General features: G+C 38.9%; 1 protein-coding gene across 1 annotated transcript in view; it reads right to left on the bottom strand.

The window, feature by feature from the left end:
- Positions 1-984: 984 nt before the first annotated feature.
- LOC121374929 (monocarboxylate transporter 9-like) overlaps positions 985-19,115 on the bottom strand; it is a 25,048-nt gene continuing 6,917 nt past the window's right edge. Inside the window, exons 2-5 of the mRNA XM_041502072.1 lie at positions 14,065-14,271; positions 9,665-9,808; positions 2,189-2,932; positions 985-1,806 (exon numbers count right to left, since the gene is read on the bottom strand). Coding sequence (XP_041358006.1) covers positions 1,628-1,806; positions 2,189-2,932; positions 9,665-9,808; positions 14,065-14,260 — 1,263 coding nt within the window. The 5' untranslated portion in view covers positions 14,261-14,271 and the 3' untranslated portion in view covers positions 985-1,627. The remainder of the gene's footprint in view (positions 1,807-2,188; positions 2,933-9,664; positions 9,809-14,064; positions 14,272-19,115) is intronic.

Here is a 19,115-nt window from a genome sequence, read left to right as displayed (position 1 = left end):
TCGACATCCCTACTGCTAAAACATTGCGTTGATTGCGTTGATTGTCACTATTGGTCATTTCGTTGAAAACCCGGGTCAAATCCTGCCAAACACGATTTACTACAACTAATGTGTAAATATAAATGTATTATAATAAGCAGTCCTACAGGACGACAGGTGAAGCAAACACCCCCCCCCCCCCCCACACACACACCTTTCAATACCTCAGAGTTCCGTTTTTATCTCGAGAAAATTGTTTAAAACATAATATTTGGACGGTAACAATACAGTAACAAGGCAGACGCGTGCACAGGGAGAGGGTTTCAGGGGGTCGAAAACCCTCCCTGCTAAAACCAATTTTCCTCCCTTTTTTAAGAGTGCTGAAATTTCTGTAAACGCGCCTGCAACGCATTCATGCATAACAACTTCAGGGCCCGTGCTTATAAAACGGTTAGAGTCCATACGCAATATTTAATGACGTCACACGCATACGCAATATTTAATGACGTCACACGCATACAGTTTGTATGGCGTTGTCATCACGTTAGTGTATTAGACTCTGTTAGTCTCGAGTCTAGACTGTAAAAGTTTTATAAACATCAGGCCAGGACCAATCCTTGCTTCTCGAAGTATTAATCAGAGGGACCAGTTTCATAAAACATCGAAAACCTAGAGTTTGTTGCACATAAACGTAAATGTATGACTAAACCACAATTCCTATTAATTTTAACGTTGCACTACAACTATAATAATTTGAAGTATAAATATTTCTTTTTTCTTTCCGTCCTTATAATGTTCCGTCTTCGGTAACAATATAATTGTCTGCTTAAATAGCTGTCAGACACAGTAGCACAAAAAAGAAGAAAGAAGTTTGTTTTGTTTAACGACACCAATAGAGCTAATTGATTAATTAATCATCGGCTATTGGAAGTCAAGCATTTGGTAATTCTGACTCGTAGTCAACAGAGAAAACCCACTGCAATTTTCCTCATTCAGCATGAAATCTTTTATATGCACTTTCCCACAGACAGGAAGACACATACTACGGCCTTTGACCAGTTGTGGTGCACTGGGTGGAACGAGAAAAACCGAATCAGCTGAATGGATCCACAGAGGTGGTTCGATCCTCCGACTCAAACACCTCAGGTGGGGAATACCAACAGTAACAATAGCGACAGATGTAATTGTTTGTCGCAGATATTCAAACTAAAGCTGTGTGGTATCAGATTTAGGAAACACAAATGTATTTTAGACACAGTATTACACACAGTCATCTCTAGCCCTCTCCTACAACATATCAATAAGGGGAGGGCTATAGGTCACTCGAGCTTCAAACGCACAGCCATCTCTCTAGCCCTCTCCTACAACATATCAATAAGAGGGCTAGAGGTGACTCGAGCTATTACACACAATTTTCTCTAGCCTTCCTCTACAACATATCAATAAGGGGAGGGCTAGAGGTGACTCGAGCTTCAAACACTAGTGCATACACATGTATGTATGTATTTCAGTTATCACATGGCGTATTGTGGATATTGTCTAATAGTAAATATATAGATCGACAAATGTAGTGCACGCATTTAAGCTTATTGATGGACGCAAAGTGGGTTTCCGGTTTTTTTTTTCTTGTTTTCTTGTTCGAGTTTTCTCATGCCGGAAGTGGCTCTTTTTCGTCACAGTCAGCAGCATCAATGTTCCTTGTGGGTAACTCGAATGGCTTCCGCTTCCGAAAGGACAGGAAGAATATCATAATACCGCTGGAGACAATGACTGCTCCCCCGACATAGAACGAGGAGTTGTACGATCCGGTTTTATCGTAAATAAATCCTGAAAAATAAACACAGGGAGAGTTATTGCCAATTAAAGTTTCTTTTGTTTAACGACACCACTAGAGCACATGCATTTATTAATCATCGGCTATTGGACGTCAAACGTGATAATTTCGATCGATGGAGGGCGAGAGAGGGATGGCTGAAAAGAGAGAGAGAGAGAGAGAGAGAGAGAGAGAGAGAGAGAGAGAGAGAGAGAGAGAGAGAGAGAGAGAGAGAGAGAGAGAGAGAGAGAGAGATTAAGGTCCAAGCACACTGTCATGGACTGCCTCTACGGGACAGAAAACGAGTTTGGACAAAAATATGCCATGGCTTTATTTGGATAATTGATAGACACTGAGAGTGTTCTATCAAATATAAGTGATTTAAACCACGCCTACCTGCTATTGGACCACCAAGCATCTGGCCAACAGCCATGAAGAGCAGGAGGTAACCGTAAGCGCTGGCCAATCGGTCGAGTCCAAGTATCTCGATCAACAAGGCGGGAAGCAGAGCACCGAAGCTAGCAGTAAAGAATCCGAACATCACAGAGAGTACGATCATGGCCGGGAAGGACATGTGCAGCACCGGGAAGAACGCCGCGGCCGTCCCACTTATCATGAAGGACAGCGAGTATAAAAGAAAGACGTTCAGTCTGGGATGGCTCCCTAGGGCTCCGATTACAAACCTACCCACGAGATTGGCTATACCTATCACGGATATCAGCATGGCGCCGTCCTGGTCGGACATCCCGCTGGCCTCGGCAAACGCCGTGAGGTGTAGGTACACGATTGACAAGCCGAAGCAGATGAGTATATTGTTCAGACACACCAGCAAATAGCCGGCTTTCTTGAAGACGGTCAGGTCAAAGGCGGCCGGCTTCTCTCGCCGGAAGTCCTGTCTGGGTGACGGTAACGGTCGGACTAGCGTCCCACAGAGACAGACGTTCAACGTCAGAGCACCGAGAATCAACATAGAACCGCGCCACGTGTACTTGTGGGATAGGATAGTTATTAATGGCGGGAAAAGGAACGTGCCCACTCCCACGCCGCTGACGGCCAGTCCCGTGGCGAAGTTTCTGTATTTTTCGAAGTAATGAGCGACGCACGTGACGGCGGGTACGAACGAAATTCCAAGTCCAATACCTGGAAGACAGACACAGGGAAATAAACGTTAGCTTCATTAAACATTTTCATTCAAAATTAGTTTGCACACATTTTACGACATTCATTCGACACTAGTTTGCACATATTAAATTTTTGCAACATTCATTCGAAATAAGTTTGAAAATAGTTTGCAATTTACATTGGAAATTAGTTTGTACATATTTTGCGGCTTTTATTCGAAATTAGTTTGCACATATCTTGCAATTTTCATTCAACACAAGTTTGCACACATTTTGCGATATTCATTCGACATTAGTTTGTGCACATTTTGCGACATTCATTCGAAATTAGTTTGCACACATGTTGCGACTTTCATTACAAATTAGTTTGTACGTATTTTCCAATTTTCATTCGGCACTATTTTGCACACATTTGCGACTTTCATTAGAAATTAGTTTGCACATATTTTGCAATTTTCATTCGACACTAGTTTACATATATTTTGCAACATTCATTCGAAATTAGTTTCTACATATTTTGTAATTTTCATTCGATATTAGTTTACACACATTTTACGTCATTCATTCGAAAATAGTTTAAACATATTTTGCAATTTTAATTCGAAATTAGTTTACTCACATTTTGCGACATTCATTCGAAATTAGTTTGCACATATCTTGCAATCTTCATTCAACACTAGTTTGGACACATTCTGCGACATTCATTCGAAGTTAGTTTGCACATATTTTGCAATTTGTATTAGAAATTAGTTTGCACACCTTTTGCGACTTTCATTAGAAATTAGTTTTCACATATTTAGCAATTATTAATCAAAATTAGTTTGGACATATCTTGCAAATTTCATTCGACACTAGTTTGAACACATTTTTCGACATTCATTTGAAATTAGTTTGCACATATTTTGCAGTTTTTATTCGAAATTAGTTTGTACATATTCTGCAGTATTCTGCAATTTTCACTTGACGCTAGTTTGCACACATTTGTGCAATTGTCATTCGAAACCTGTTCACACAAATTTTGCAGTTTTTATCTTTATTGTAAATAATTTATTTTTACACAATGATTCCATTCTATAAATATTCTTTTATTATTGGTCGAAATGACAATTGTCATGTGGCTAAAAAAATACAGACGTTTATAACTCCATAAACCTCAATTTGCACTATGATCGGCAATGCTCATGATAACATATTTCAATTAGCAGCAAGGAATAGTTTATGTGTACATTCCAGCAGACAGGACATAACATACCACGAATTTTGATACACCTGCTTATCTCATGGTTCATTCCTCGACTTGGTGACGCAGTTTGTATGTCTCAGTGACCCAGAAAACTTTACCAGCGGTCAAAGGGTAGAGGCTAGACTAATATGGATCAGAGCGGATCTCTCAAACTGGATTGGTCAAAAGGTAGAGGCTAGACTAATATGGATCTCCGTGGGTCACCCAAGCTGGATTGGTCAAAGGGTAGAGGCTAGACTAATATGGATCAATGTGGGTCACCCAAAATGGATTGGTCAAAGGGTAGAGGCTAGACTAATATGGATCACTGTGGGTCACCCAAGGTGGATTGGTCTAAGGGTAGAGGCTAGACTAATATGGATCACTGTGAGTTGCCTAAGCTGGATTGGTCAAAGGGTATAGGCTAATCTAATATGGATCACTGTGGGTTGCCTAAGCTGGATTGGTCAAAGGGTAGAAACTACACTAATATAGATCACTATGGGTTGCTCAAGCTGTATTGGTCAAAGGGTAGAGACTAGACTAATATGAATCACTGTGGGTCACCTAAGGTGGATTGGTCAAAGGGTAAAGGCTAGACTAATATGGATCACTGTGGGTCACCCAAGCTGGATTGGTCAAAGGGTAGAGGCTAGACTAATATGGATCACTGTGAGTTGCCTAAGCTGGATTGGTCAAAGGGTAGAGGCTAGACTAATATGGATCACTGTGGGTCACCAATCTGGATTGGTCAAACGGTAGAGACTAGACTAATATGGATCAATGTGGGTCACCAATCTGGATTGGTCAAAGGGTAGAGACTAGACTAATATGGATCACTACTTGTATGGAGGAGCCTAACCGCAGCTCAACGGACATTCGCTCATGTGACAGATATACCAGTTGTGTAGCACTAGTTGGGACGGGGAAAATATAGTGTGATTCGATTGTTCAACCCAAATATCTCAATGGCTAAGGCAGGTAGGTACTTGCAAGGTTTCTGCCAGTGGGTAAAATGGGTATGGCATGATACCCAAATTTGTGTGCAGATTTTATTTTTTAAGTTGATCTTTTGACAAGATTAATGACTCTTATCATTACTGTATGATTGTCTTAGCCCTAACCCTGAACTTAACTGATTTTCTTTCTGGGAAAGCCCCTCAGACGCCCTGTCGACTGCAGTTGCGTTCTAAACATTCAATTCCATAGCACCATACCCAAGAAGTCCTTTCTGGCAGAAACCGTGACTTGTGTGACAAATCTAAAGACGCACAATTCGCACCAGACCCATTAGAAAGGTTTTTGAGGGGGTGAATTCACGCCTATGCATAATGGCTGAAACTCGTGATGAGTTCATTAAAGGCATCATTGTCCTGAGTGTGTTGCCATTGTTAAAGGGAGAGACCCTAGCTTTTAAACACTAAGGCATATTTGTCACTATCAGAGCCGTGTATCATCGCTAAAATCAAACATTACTTATATTTTATTGTTTAGATGATCCATTTCCGTAGAACCGAAGTGTTTCCGGTCATCCTGGTGTTTCTAATACCACAAAATGCATTTTTCTTATTTTAAAAAACGCACGGGCGTCTGAGCAGTAACGGTGATGGAGTCGCGTTTTAGTATATTTTTTAAGGGTATTTCAACGTCACAGACTCTTGTTTCACTCTGTTGTATCCAAATTTGTTACAGGTGTGTACATTAACCAAAAATAGTGTCCATTTTTACGAGTTGAAACTAGAATCTAGGTGAAAAATATGCCTTAGTGTTTAAATACTAGGATATGTCTCTTTTGCTAACAAGACATTTAACGACTAAAATTACATAGCAAATATAGTTTCTTGTTTACAATATCAGTGCCTGTACATTCAATGTGTTTCTTGTCGTACTAATGTTTGTAAGTAACCCAAACTGGATTTGGCCTCCCAATAAATTCGTACGTACGAAAAACCGTATATAACAAATAGAATGCCGTTTGAACTAGAACACACACTCAATACACAGCCACTGATATTTCATACGGGCAAATGTAATTAAATGCAATTGTAGTCAGGAACATATATATATCTGTTAGCTGGTAACATCTTGCCAATGACAACAGACTCGGGAGAGTCCACTTTCGTATTGAGGTAAGCCGAGATGAAGTTTGTTTTGTTTTTTAACGACACCACTAGAGCACATTGATTTTTAATTGTCGGCATTAGGATGTGAAACATTTGGTAATTTTGACATATAGTCTTAGAAAGAAAACCCGCTCCATTTTTTTCCATTGGTAGCAAGGGATCTTTTATATGCACCACCCCACAGACAGGATAGCACATAGCAGGGCCTTTGATATACCAGTCGTTTTGCTCTGGCTGGAACGAGAAATAGCTAAAAAGGGATATTTTATATGCACCATCCCACAGACGGGAAAACACATACCACGGCCTTTGATATACCAGCCGTGGTTCACTGGCTGGAACGAGAAATAGCTAAAAAGGGATATTTTATATGCACCATCCCACAGACGGGAAAAAACATACCACGGCCTTTGATATACCAGCCGTGGTTCACTGGCTGGAGCGAGAAATAGCCCAGATTCCAGACCGACCGCGCATCGAGCGGACTTTTTACCACTGGGTTGCGTCCCGCCCCCAAGTAATGATGAAGATCGAGAAACACATATCTGGTTAGTTTTTAGCCATAGCTGGTTCTAGGCTCAGTTTGGCTACATATAATTCGTATTGCCTATTATTTCGAAAATGGGTTGTCCTGAAAGTGGATACGATGGTCATTTAAATACATAAAAATACTGAGGCTATATTCCAGGCACGACGGAATCAAGCAGATATTGAGGGGTGGAGTGGGGAGGGGGCTGACTGAGAACGAGGGGCCCGAGTTTCTAGGCGAGAGGGGGACAGGTTTTTTACTACCAAACTACCGATGATTCAAAATTATGGGGGTGGGGGGGTGGGGGGAGAGTAGAGCCCCTCCAGCTTCCCCTGCCCCGCCGTGCCTGTTGACAAAGCCAACCCAATAACTAAATGAAAGTACGCTGTTGACAAACCTTATCAGACGAAAAACAACATTAGGGACTATTAATTAATTAATTTATTTATTTATTTGTGTACTTATTCATCTTCTCTCTTTTTTTTTCAATTTTTTTTTTTTCATTGTTCTTGTTTTTTGTGGGGTTTCTTTTTAAATCTAGTTGATTTACATCTTTCTATTCCTTCTTCTTTGCTTTTGTGGTAACGCGTTTATTACTGTCGAAACACATTATATGTAAAAAGAAAGAAATGTTTTATTTAACGACGCACTCAACACATTTTATGGCGTCAGACATATGGTTAAGGACCACACAGATATTGAGAGAGGAAACCCGCTGTCGCCACTTCTTTTCGATTAGCAGCAAGGGATCTCATCACACAGACAGGGTAGTACATACCACGGCCTTTGATATACCAGTCGTGGTGCACTGGCTGGAACGAGAAATAGCCCAAATGGGCCCACCGACGGGGATCGTTCCCACATCGACACCACGCCATATAACCGTAATTAAAATGTGTTGAGTGTGTCGTTAAATAAAACATTTCTTTCTGTCTTTCATTCAAAGGTACACCAGCCAGAGCACCATGACTGGTATATCAAAGGCCGTGATATGTGATATCCTGTCTTTAGGTTGGTGCATGTAAAAGACCCCATGCTACTATTGGAAATACTAACTGTCAAAATGGTATGACATCCAATAGCCTATGATTAATAAATCAATTACCATGTATGATACCCAATAACCTATGATAATAAATCAATGTGCTCTAGTGGTGTCGTTAAACAAAACAAAATGTGTTCTTCTTTTTTTCCAAAGGCATATTTTCCCCTACTCCACGTATTTCTCATGTACTTTTAATGTACTAAAGAAATTATGGTACTTAGTGTTTGAATATTAACTGTTTTGCTAATATCACGTGTACTGTTGTCCTCTGTTGTTTCCAAAGGCCTAAAATACTCCGGGCCGAATTTACAAAGTCTGTTTATGACGTACACGCGTGTGACTACATACATTCACAATGCTTAAACACCTAAACACCTGTTTATGACGTACACGCGTGTGACTACGTACATTCACAATGCTTAAACACCTGTTTATGACGTACACGCGTGTAACTACATACATTCACAATGCTTAAACACCTGTTTATGTCGTACACGCGTGTAACTACATACATTCACAATGCTTAAACACCTGTTTATGACGTACACGCGTGTAACTACATACATTCACAATGCTTAAACACCTGTTTATGACGTACACGCGTGTAACTATTTACATTCACATTGCTTAAACACCTGTTTATGACGTACACGTGTGTAACTACACACATTCACAATGCTTAAAGACCTGTTTATGACGTACACGCGTGTAACTAGATACATTCACAATGCTTAAACACCTGCGCTTTAAAAAAAAAAAAAAAAAAAAAAAAAAAAAAAACCAGGCTGCGGAAATTCGGCCCCTGGATTTCGTGTATCGAACCGTAGGATATAATCAGAATTGAATTTGTATTAGCTATAACAGCGTTACTTAAACACCATACCGCACATCCGTCATTTAACACGTTTTAATCGGTATAAGCCATGAGTGGAATAATATACTATTTGTTCTGGTTTGATTTTGAAAAACAAATCAAAACTAACTAACTAACTAAATAAATAAATAAATACATTTTAATAAATCAGTCAATCAATCAATCAATCAATCAATCAAAATAATAATAATCATAATCATAATAAAACAAAAATAAAAATAAATACATAAATAAATACCCCACATGTTAATTTTCGCCTTTTTAAGGATCTATAGTCCGTCTCACGGGGAACACCTTTTTTCATACTATGAAATTTACTACAAGTTATTTATTTCTGAGCCAATTGATTTGTAAATTGCACACAACAATAGTATTTTTACGTTATTTCCAGAACACGTTTACTTTTCTTGTTACGTGAAACAAAACTGAAATGAATAGCAAAAAATATTTTTATTGAATGATGGGACGGACTATAGCTCTGTTATTTGAAATAGGGTAAAACATAGCTTAACTTGTGGTTCCTTCTGTCATTGTGCAGAGGCTCTTATATAATAGGTGGTTAGATCAGCCCCTTAACATTGCCAGATTTAACCACTGAACACTCACCGAACTGGTTAGATTAATGCCACAGGTAAAGCAGGTGTTTGGCACGGATAACCACAAACAAAAATCATATGTCGCGGTTGGAGAAACAATGGCTGAATGTGAAGGTGGACAGCAAGAGAAAATAGAATTGGAGAGAGAGAGAGAGAGAGAGAGAGAGAGAGAGAGAGAGAGAGAGAGAGAGAGAGAGAGAGAGAGAGAGAGAGAGAGAGAGAGAGAGACAGAGACAGACAGACAAACAGACAGAGAGACAGAGATAATGGAAATAAAGGTATATCAGAGACAGAGATAGAGAGAGAAAGAAGAGATAAACACAAACTCTGCAAAAGTACTTTTGCCAGATATCAACCAATACCTGTTACGATACCGAAGGAAAAATACAGGAAGTAGATATTGGGTGCAAAGAAACTGATCATCAGGCCAAAGCTGGATATTGCTCCACCCACCAGGATGGTCAGTCTACACCCAAAACGATTGGTCAGGACGCCTGCTAGCGGACCTGAAAGAAAGCAACTTGCAGATAGATCTATGTCCACAGTCTGACTGCTTTTGCTGCCGGTTGGGTGGGTTAAACTATGGTATGAGATCTATCAGGGGTTTTCGTCCTAACTGGGAGGTGTCCTCGCTCATCGGCCAAGTCGGGCGGGTGTTTATCATGCCAACCACTTTGGCTATCACTCTCCTGAGCTCTGCACGAGCTACGTAGCTGGAAAGATACAGGAAAGGATAGTATAATATACAGCAAAGAAAACAAAACAACCACACGACTTCTGTTAGGCCAGTTCCACAAATGATCACTCACAGAATAAATTAAACGATTTGCTATTTTTCGCTCGGCTAGATCTGACACTCGCCAAATTCGCTAGTTGCGAATTTTAAGAATAATTTGGCAAATTTGATTTTAATCTGGTGAACAAGAAATGTGTACTGATTGCTACTATTTTGCATATTTCAAGACAATTTAGCAAAATTTGGTACTCACCCAGTGTTAGCCCCGATTTGTACTGAAAAACAGTATTACAAACATCAGTCAAAAACAACTTAAACCATCTTATGGATTCTTTCTCCCCACCCATGTGATCATTTGTGGATCCTCCCTTAAGACACATGCGCAGTACACATTCAGTAGGATCTCCACAGACACCTTTCAATTGCAGAATCAACAGGTTGTCGCTGAAATAAAAATCTTTCTAAAAATATTTTTGCGGTATAATATATATGTATTATAGATATTCATGTTATTCATTTAGTCGATTTATTCATTTAGTCGAATTATTCATTTAGAAAATGTATTCATTTAGTTGATTTATTATGGCACAAAAGGATGTCTGCACATTAGCATTTCCTCAAAGAGAGAAAGAGAATACATGTCTTCTGGCATTTTGTTTTTGCTGTGTTCAATAATTGTGTTTTTTATTATTTTTATTATTTATTTCCTAAAGACCAGTTATATCAAAAGGGCCCCGGTGAATTTTTAAATGAATATTGCTGAAACTCACAAAACCATATTATTAAGGTGTTTTTTGTAACTCACACCAACTCATACAATGAATCATATTAAAACTGAAACGATTATTAAGGTGTAGACTAACATTTACATAATGTAAAAAAAAAATGCCATGCAATTTGTTGTAACAAACTACCATCACATTGTAAATAACAGAATCTCATTTTTGATACATGACAAAACAAGTAACACTGGAATACACAAGGTAATAGTAGGCAGGTACATATGAAATACTAATAGTAATCAATATGTTGTTGCTGTTGTTGTTAGCCCTCTTATAAGGTTTCTGCCGTGAATATTTGTCGCATTGCGAGGTTTGTTTGTTTGTTTTTTGTTGTTGTTGTTGTTGTTGTTGATGAAGTCATTGTTGTTGTTGTTGATAAAGTTATTGTTGTTGTTGATGAAGCTATTGTTGTTGTTGTTGATGAAGCTATTGTTGTTGTTGATGAAGCTATTGTTGTTGATGTTGATGAAGCTATTGTTGTTATTGATGAAGTTATTGTTGTTGTTGTTGATGAAGTTATTGTTGTTGTTGATGAAGTTATTGTTGTTGTTGTTGTTGATGGTGAAGTTATTGTTGTTGTTGTTGATGAAGTTATTGTTGTTGTTGATGATGAAGGTATTGTTGTTGTTGTTGATGAAGTTACTGTTGTTGTTGATGAAGTTATTGTTGTTGTTGTTGATGAAGTTATTGTTGTTGTTGATGAAGTTATTGTTATTGTTGTTGTTGATGAAGTTATTGTTGTTGTTGTTGTTGATGAAGCTATTGTTGTTGTTGTTGATGAAGTTATTGTTGTTGTTGTTGTTGATGAAGCTATTGTTGTTGTTGATGAAATTATTGTTGTTGTTGTTGATGAAGTTATTGTTGTTGTTGATGAAGTTATTGTTGTTGTTGATGATGAAGCTATTGTTGTTGTTGATGAAGTTATTGTTGTTGTTGTTGATGAAGCTATTGTTGTTGTTGTTGATGAAGCTATTGTTGTTGTTGTTGATGAAGCTATTGTTGTTGTTGTTGATGAAGTTATTGTTGTTGTTGTTGATGAAGTTATTGTTGTTGTTGATGATGGAGCTATTGTTGTTGTTGATGAAGTTATTGTTGTTGTTGATGATGAAGCTATTGTTGTTGTTGATGAAGTTATTGTTGTTGTTGTTGATGAAGTTATTGTTGTTGTTGTTGATGAAGCTATTGTTGTTGTTGTTGATGATGAAGCTATTGTTGTTGTTGATGAAGTTATTGTTGTTGTTGTTGATGAAGCTATTGTTGTTGTTGTTGTTGTTGGCCCTCTGATAAAGTGTTTGCCCATGGATTTTTGTCACATTGCAAGAAGGTTTGTTTATTGCTGCTGTTGTTGTCTCTCTAATACGGTGTTTGTCCATGAAGTTTTATCACATTGTAAGAAGGTTGTTTGTTTGTTTGTTGTTGTTGTTGTTAGCTCTCTGATAAGGTTTTTGTCCATGAATTTTTGTTACGTTGCAAAAATGTCTGTTTGTTCTTGTTGTTGATGTTGTGTATCTTTTTGTTCTGTTTGACTATTTTAGGGTACAGAGTTATAGGCTTGGACAAATGAAAGACTTCTATTAAACAAAGGCATTTTGTGTTGTACAGTCTTCTGCCTGACAACCTCCAGCCCAATTTGTTACGCAATATTGTGTCCACGAGTGTCAATGTACCGGCTCTTAGTGTGCGAGAAACATCGTACTAAAAATACATTTTTAAAAAACATTTTAGAAATCACTGACGTTAAAAATATATTTAAACCCCCCCCCCCCAAAAAACAGCAAAAAACCAACAAAAAACCAAAAACAGAAAGAAATAAAAATATATATTCAAGTTTGTTTTGTTTATCAACACCACAAGAGCAAATTGATTTACTAATTATAGGCTATTAGTAATTTTGATATGTATAGAATATCAGGTTTACTACAGTTTGATATCGTGGTTATTTATCTAACCAAGCCAAATAACTACGATATCAAAACTTAGTAACATGATATTTTGTTTATCATGCAACCCCTTTCATGGTATATTTTTAAAAATAAGTTTCAGTCAAAAGCGGTATAGAAACTATTAGTATTATCATGTAGAAACTACTACCGGAAGTTAGATAATAGCAGGTACCCGAATGCATCGTGGGAATGACACAACCAGCTAAAAGGTTATGTGTTTTTTTCCAAATTTTAAATAAAATAATTTGCTTATATTTCAAAGTCTGTTTTGTCACAACATTACAATTTGTGTACCCTTTTCTGTAAAAAAAACATAAACTCAAGTTTATATGTGACGTGAAAATCTACATCGCTGGCTGCTAGTGACTGTGACGTCAGACGCTGTTCCATTGTAAACATTCTTTCCAGAAAGCTACTTGCATTTTTTTCTTTCAAAATGTTTAAATCAAAACGCTGGCTATTTCCGAATGGGAGCGAATAATGGAGAATTGTAAACTAAGATTTAATTTGATATTCCGGGAAATATAAATGCCATATTTATTTATGCAATATAACAATTATTGCTGTAAATGGATGTTTGAAAAATGAGGAAACGATCTAACTGCAAATTGAGCAAACATACGTCATGCGCACAAAACATTTCCTTGTGACCTGATAAGACATAGCAACGCCAAGGTTATCATGCTAGCAACGGAGGAGTCATGCAGAGACATAATAACAATTGGAATTATCATGTAGTGGTTATCAGGTCACAGGAAGCATGTTGCATGATACATATCCATAAAGCATAAGTTGACTGAGATGTTGTATATACAGCAGCCTTGGCAACATATTAATGTTAATATTGCCGTCAATGTGATTTGATTTAGAGGAAGACACCCTATAACTGACGTAGCCCAGTTGTAAAGCACTAGTTTGATGCGCAGTCGGTTTGTGATCGATCCCCATCGGTGGGCCCATTGGGCTATTTCTCATTCCAGCCAATGTACCACGACTGGTATATCAAAGGTCGTGGTATGTGCTATACTGTCTGTGGGATGGTAAATATAAAAGATCACTTGCTACTAATGGAAAAAAAATGTAGCGGGTTTCCTCTCTAAGTCTATATTTCACAATCCACTAGCCGATGATTAATAAATCAATGTGCTCTAGTGATGTCGTTAAACACAACAAACTTTAAACTATAATGTATACGCTGATTGAGATGTTGCGTATATGACAGCCTTAGCAACAGCATAATGTTCGTATTGTCGTCTATGTGAGTTGAGTTGGTGGAAGACACCCTATAGCGCACTACTTACCAACGGCGTACATGCTGGCTGGCGTCAGTGACCCCGCCCACGCTATCGTGGCAGCGCTCTCGTGGAAATAGTCCAGCAAGATCGCGTTGTAGATTCCCGTCGACCAGGCAACCCCGTACATGAGCACGTGCATCAGGAACGAGGCCACGGCAACAAGCCACGCCCAACCCCTGTCAATGTCAACGGACAGAAGCATGCTGGCCCTTCCTACAATGATAATAATAATCATAATAATAATAGTAATAGAAGTGGAAGTAGTATTAGTGGAAGTAGTGGAAGTAGTAGTAGTAGTAGTAGTAGTAGTAGTAGTAGTAGTAGTAGTAGTAGTAGTAGTAGTAGTAGTAGTAGTAGTAGTAGTAGTAGTAGTAGTAGTAGCAGCAGCAGTAGTAGTAGAAATAAGTAGTAGTAGTAGAAATAGTAGTAGTAGGTCATAACAGTAATAGTGAACGTTGTAGTCGTAGCAGTAGAAGTAGTAGTAGTAGAAGTAGTAGTAGTAGTAACAGTAATAGTGTCAGTAGTAGTAGTAGTAGTAGTAGTAGAAGTAGTAGTAGTAGTAGTAGTAACAGTAATAGTGTCAGTAGTAGTAGTAGTAGTAGTAGTAGTAGTAGTAGTAGTAGTGGTAGTAGTAGTAGTAGTAGTAAGAAAATGAAGAAGAGGAAGAAGAACACACAACAGTGAATTGATGATGATGGTAAAGTCGAAAGATGATGATAATGATTATGATGACAAAGAAGAAGAGAAAAAAAAAGTAGAATAAGTAGACTATGATGATGATGATGATGACAATGATGATGATGATGATGTAGAAGAATGTGAAGCATTAGAAGATGATGGTGATGACGATGGTGATGATAATGAAGATGATGATGATGATAATATTAATAACGATGATGGCTGCGTTCAGTCCCATGTTACATCTCTTCATTGTATACAATCATAACTCCTCTAATAAAAACACCGGCCTCGGTGGCGTCGTGGTTACGCCATCGGTCTACAGGCTGGTAGGTACTGGGTTCGGATCCCAGTCGAGGCATGGGATTTTTAATCTAGATACCGACTCCAAACCCTGAGTGAGTGCTCCGCAAGGCTCAATGGGTAGGTATAAACCACTTGCACCGACCAGTGATCCATAACTGGTTCAACAAAACCATGCTTTGTGCTATCCTGCCTGTGGGAAGCGCAAATAAAAGATCCCTTGCTGCTAATCGGAAAGTGGCGACAGCGGGTTTCCTCTCAAAATCTGTGTGGTCCTTAACCATATGTCTGACGCCATATAACCGTAAATAAAATGTGTTGAGTTCGTCGTTAAATAAAACATTTCTTTCTTTTTCCTTTATGGGGCGATCACACTGGCCCGAATGAGCTTCCGTTTGTTTTCCGTATACGAAAGTGGTGTGATTTTTTAAACTGGCCGAATGTCCCTCCGAATGTGTTTTCCCCAATGTATCACCGAATGCTTTCCGTTTGTTTTCCGAATGTTTTCAGTATGGTTTCAGAATGCTTTCCGAATAGACCGAATACTTCCCGCATGTTGACTTCGAAAGGTTTCCTTTCCGAACGCTTTCCGTATGCTTTCAGAACACGGCGAATCGACCTAGAATGGACCGAACTCTTTCCGCATGCTTTCCCGCAAGGGTTCGGAAAGCGTTCGGAAAGGGTTCGTCATGTTCTATGTCCATTCGGGGTGTTCAGAAAGCATACGGAACATACTGTGCATTCTGGAAGTGTACGAGCAGTTCGGAAAATGTTCTGAAAGAATACTGGAAGGCTATTCGTTATACATTCGGCGGCATAAATGAAAAAAAAATCCGGAAAGGATACTGAAAACGTTTGGAAAGCATTCGTCATGTTCTAGGGCCATTCGGGGTGTTCGGAAAGCATACGGAACCCAGCACCTCCAAATTTTCATTCCGAATGCACCAAGAACTAGTCGCATGCTTCCCGAACGTTTTCCGTACACGTCGTATGCTCCTAGAATGCTTCCCGAATACTTCCCGAATACACATGGACGCCACATTCGGATGGTCGATGAAAATTATTTTGAACATGCACAACAAATTTTTGGAACTACCAAATGCCGTTCCGTATGCATCCGTACGGAGCCGAACAGCCAGTATGCTCCTAGAACACACCGAATGCTTCCCAAATATGATCCGTTCGCTCCCCGAACACCCAAATTCCTATTCGGAAAACAAACGAAATGGCATTCGGGCCAGTGTGATCGGGCCGTTAATAAAAATGGTAAAATTAAATTTGGTCTCAAATACCATGTATTCCCTCATTTCTTTCCGTCAGAGAATATAAACGTACGATCTAAACTTTAACCATGGCGTCGATCGGTGGGAGACAAGGGGACGTGTCCCCACTAGCTAATCCACACCCACATTTCAGCTGGGGGGGGGGGGGGGGGGGGGGGGGAGAATATACGATAGGTCCCCAAACACGTTTTTATTTCAAAACAAACAAATAGTTGTGGCATATAGCGTAACCTGACCAGCATTTCGCCTAGCGGTGATTATGACATGACATATATTTTTTAAAGTGTGTGACGGAATCATTTTGTTATATTCTCATTATACCTAAAACCGGTTTATATCCACACCGCCAAAGCCCCCAAAGAAACCTAACATACCATAAATATACAGAACTTCACTTACGTTGTTTTGGCTGCCTATTTATGGAACAAGTTTATTTTGCGCAAGTATATATAGGTGTGACGGTACATGCTCTTAATTTCTTTTCGCCTGTGGCGATATTAATTGTTTTAGAGGGCCGTGTGCAGTTCCAATATGCACTTAGCCCAGATGGGCAACTTGTTACGTGATACCTTTGCGCGACGGTCGTCGAGCTTTTCTAATACACACCCAGCGCAGGTGCGGAGGCCATGTGGCCAGTAGTTACGTAATACCTCCGCGAGTGCGGTTTTTACAACCGTGATTTTGGTGGCTAGGCGTCATTGAGTCTGACCATCTGAGAGAAAAAAAATACCGCTTGGTCGATGTGGAAATTCACATGATAAGATTCAGTACCGCCTTGTACCCCCAGGCGATATTCGGTTTTTTAATAAATAGCTAGAGTTTTAGAGATATCGGGGAGAAACATATTGGAAGGCGTCCAAGGGGAACGTTAGTCCGTTTGGACTTGGTAATTATATATTTTCTGCTCACTGTCTTAAATAATTATAAAAAGCTTAACCAGTCATCCTAGAGGATCTAGGTAAACTGTAGGTTATTGTCTTTATTGTGATAGGTACCAGTATTAATTCTGTGTTACAAGGTTACTGAATGAGTAGTAAGGGTTAAAATTAACCAGTTAGGAATAGAGTTGTAATTCCCGTATTAATTAAGTTCCCCTGGAAGCGTTTCTCAATTATCACACGTGTGGGTGTTGTGTCACGGTGAAGTGATTAGCATATTGCGTAAACTAGACACCTAGAGATTAACTAATTAAGTGATCAGTTCTGGGTTGCTATTATTTGTTGTTGTTAATTAACTACTGCGGCAGTACATTTGTCAGCGTAGGTTAATACAGATTCCAAAGTGTATTGTGTTTTTGTTTTCTAGTGAACTAAACGTGCTATAATAATATATACTTTATATAAGATCTTATCTCTGATCATACCTAGACGAGCCAGCGGGTATAACTGCCTGTTACAGAGAGATCTAATAGATATACAATTAGGAGAGATATTTGGGACAATCGTGTTTCATTCAGTTACGGGTATTATAGGATCCCCGTGACAATAGGCTACCAGTTGAGTTGTAAATTTTTGACCAAAATAAAAGTGCAATAAACAAGAAACGAAAACAACGTATGTGAATTTCTGTATGGGTGGATTGCGTCACTTTGAAACACAAAAGAGTAAAACACAGACGCATAGACTATAATTATGAGAACGTTCCGCTACACGACCACCACCAGAATGAAAGGCTGAATGCACAACATTCCTGAGTTTGCTGCATTGTAAGATGTTTCCGACTAATAAAATATTTCTACGATTAAACTTAGATAATAAATATGTTTTCTTGTTTAGAATATTAGTGTCTGTATATTCAATGTGTTTTTGGTCGTCTTAATATTTGTAAGAAGCCCAAATTGGATTTTGTCTTCAAATCATTTCGTACGTACGAACACATTTATTTTAGGAAATCTTACAAATTGCAGCAAACTCAGGAATGTCCCTTTAACGAGACATTCTCAGCCCACAGCTGTGAGGCTATAGTCGGATCACTGTCATCTTAGACTTGATAAACACTGCTTGAAAGAGATTGCTATTGTCATACCGGCCTCGGTGGAGCAGTGGTTAAGCAATCGGACTACAGGCTGGTAGGTACAGGGTTCACAGCCCGGTACCGGCTCCAACCCAGAGCGAGTTCTTAAGGGCTCAATGGGTAGGTGTAAGGCCACTACACCCTCTTCTCTCTCATTAACCGCTAACCAACTAACAACTAACCCACTGTCCTGGACAGACAGCCCAGATAGCCGAGGTGTGTGCCCAGGACAGCGTGATTGAACCTTAATTGGATATAAGCAAGAAAATAAGTTGAAATGAATGAAATGTTAATGTCATTGTGCAACATGTACAATCATATTCAAATGCAATTTATATATATACTCTTCAAAAAAAGTAGGGGAACCTGAAATATTAATGTTAATATCAACTATTAGACCGCACATTCGTTTTGACCACAGACATCCTAGTAAAGAACGTTCAGGTCTGTTTATCAACACACCAAAACACATTCCATAGTTTGTACATGCATCACGCAGTTGCCCCGTACACGTGCGTGGGGTGTCATTCTCGATTTTGACAATTTCCAGGAAGGTCCATTAACCACTGTGGAACATTATTTCTGTCAATTCTTTTCATTCTGTTAATCATACAGTTGTTATTGTTTTGTTTTTAGTCATTTTTATTGTTTGAATTTGCGATTTACTGATATAAAAACTTCAACTTTCAATTTTCACTTCTGACCCCAATCGTCCTTTAAGGACATTGGTGGTCATAAAACCTACTGCAATACTGAACTACCGGTTGTAATGTATGCCCA

Source organism: Gigantopelta aegis, chromosome 1, assembly GCF_016097555.1.
Source record: "Gigantopelta aegis isolate Gae_Host chromosome 1, Gae_host_genome, whole genome shotgun sequence".
Lineage (NCBI taxonomy): Eukaryota > Metazoa > Mollusca > Gastropoda > Neomphalida > Peltospiridae > Gigantopelta > Gigantopelta aegis.
This window is presented reverse-complemented; position numbering and strand designations above follow the sequence as displayed.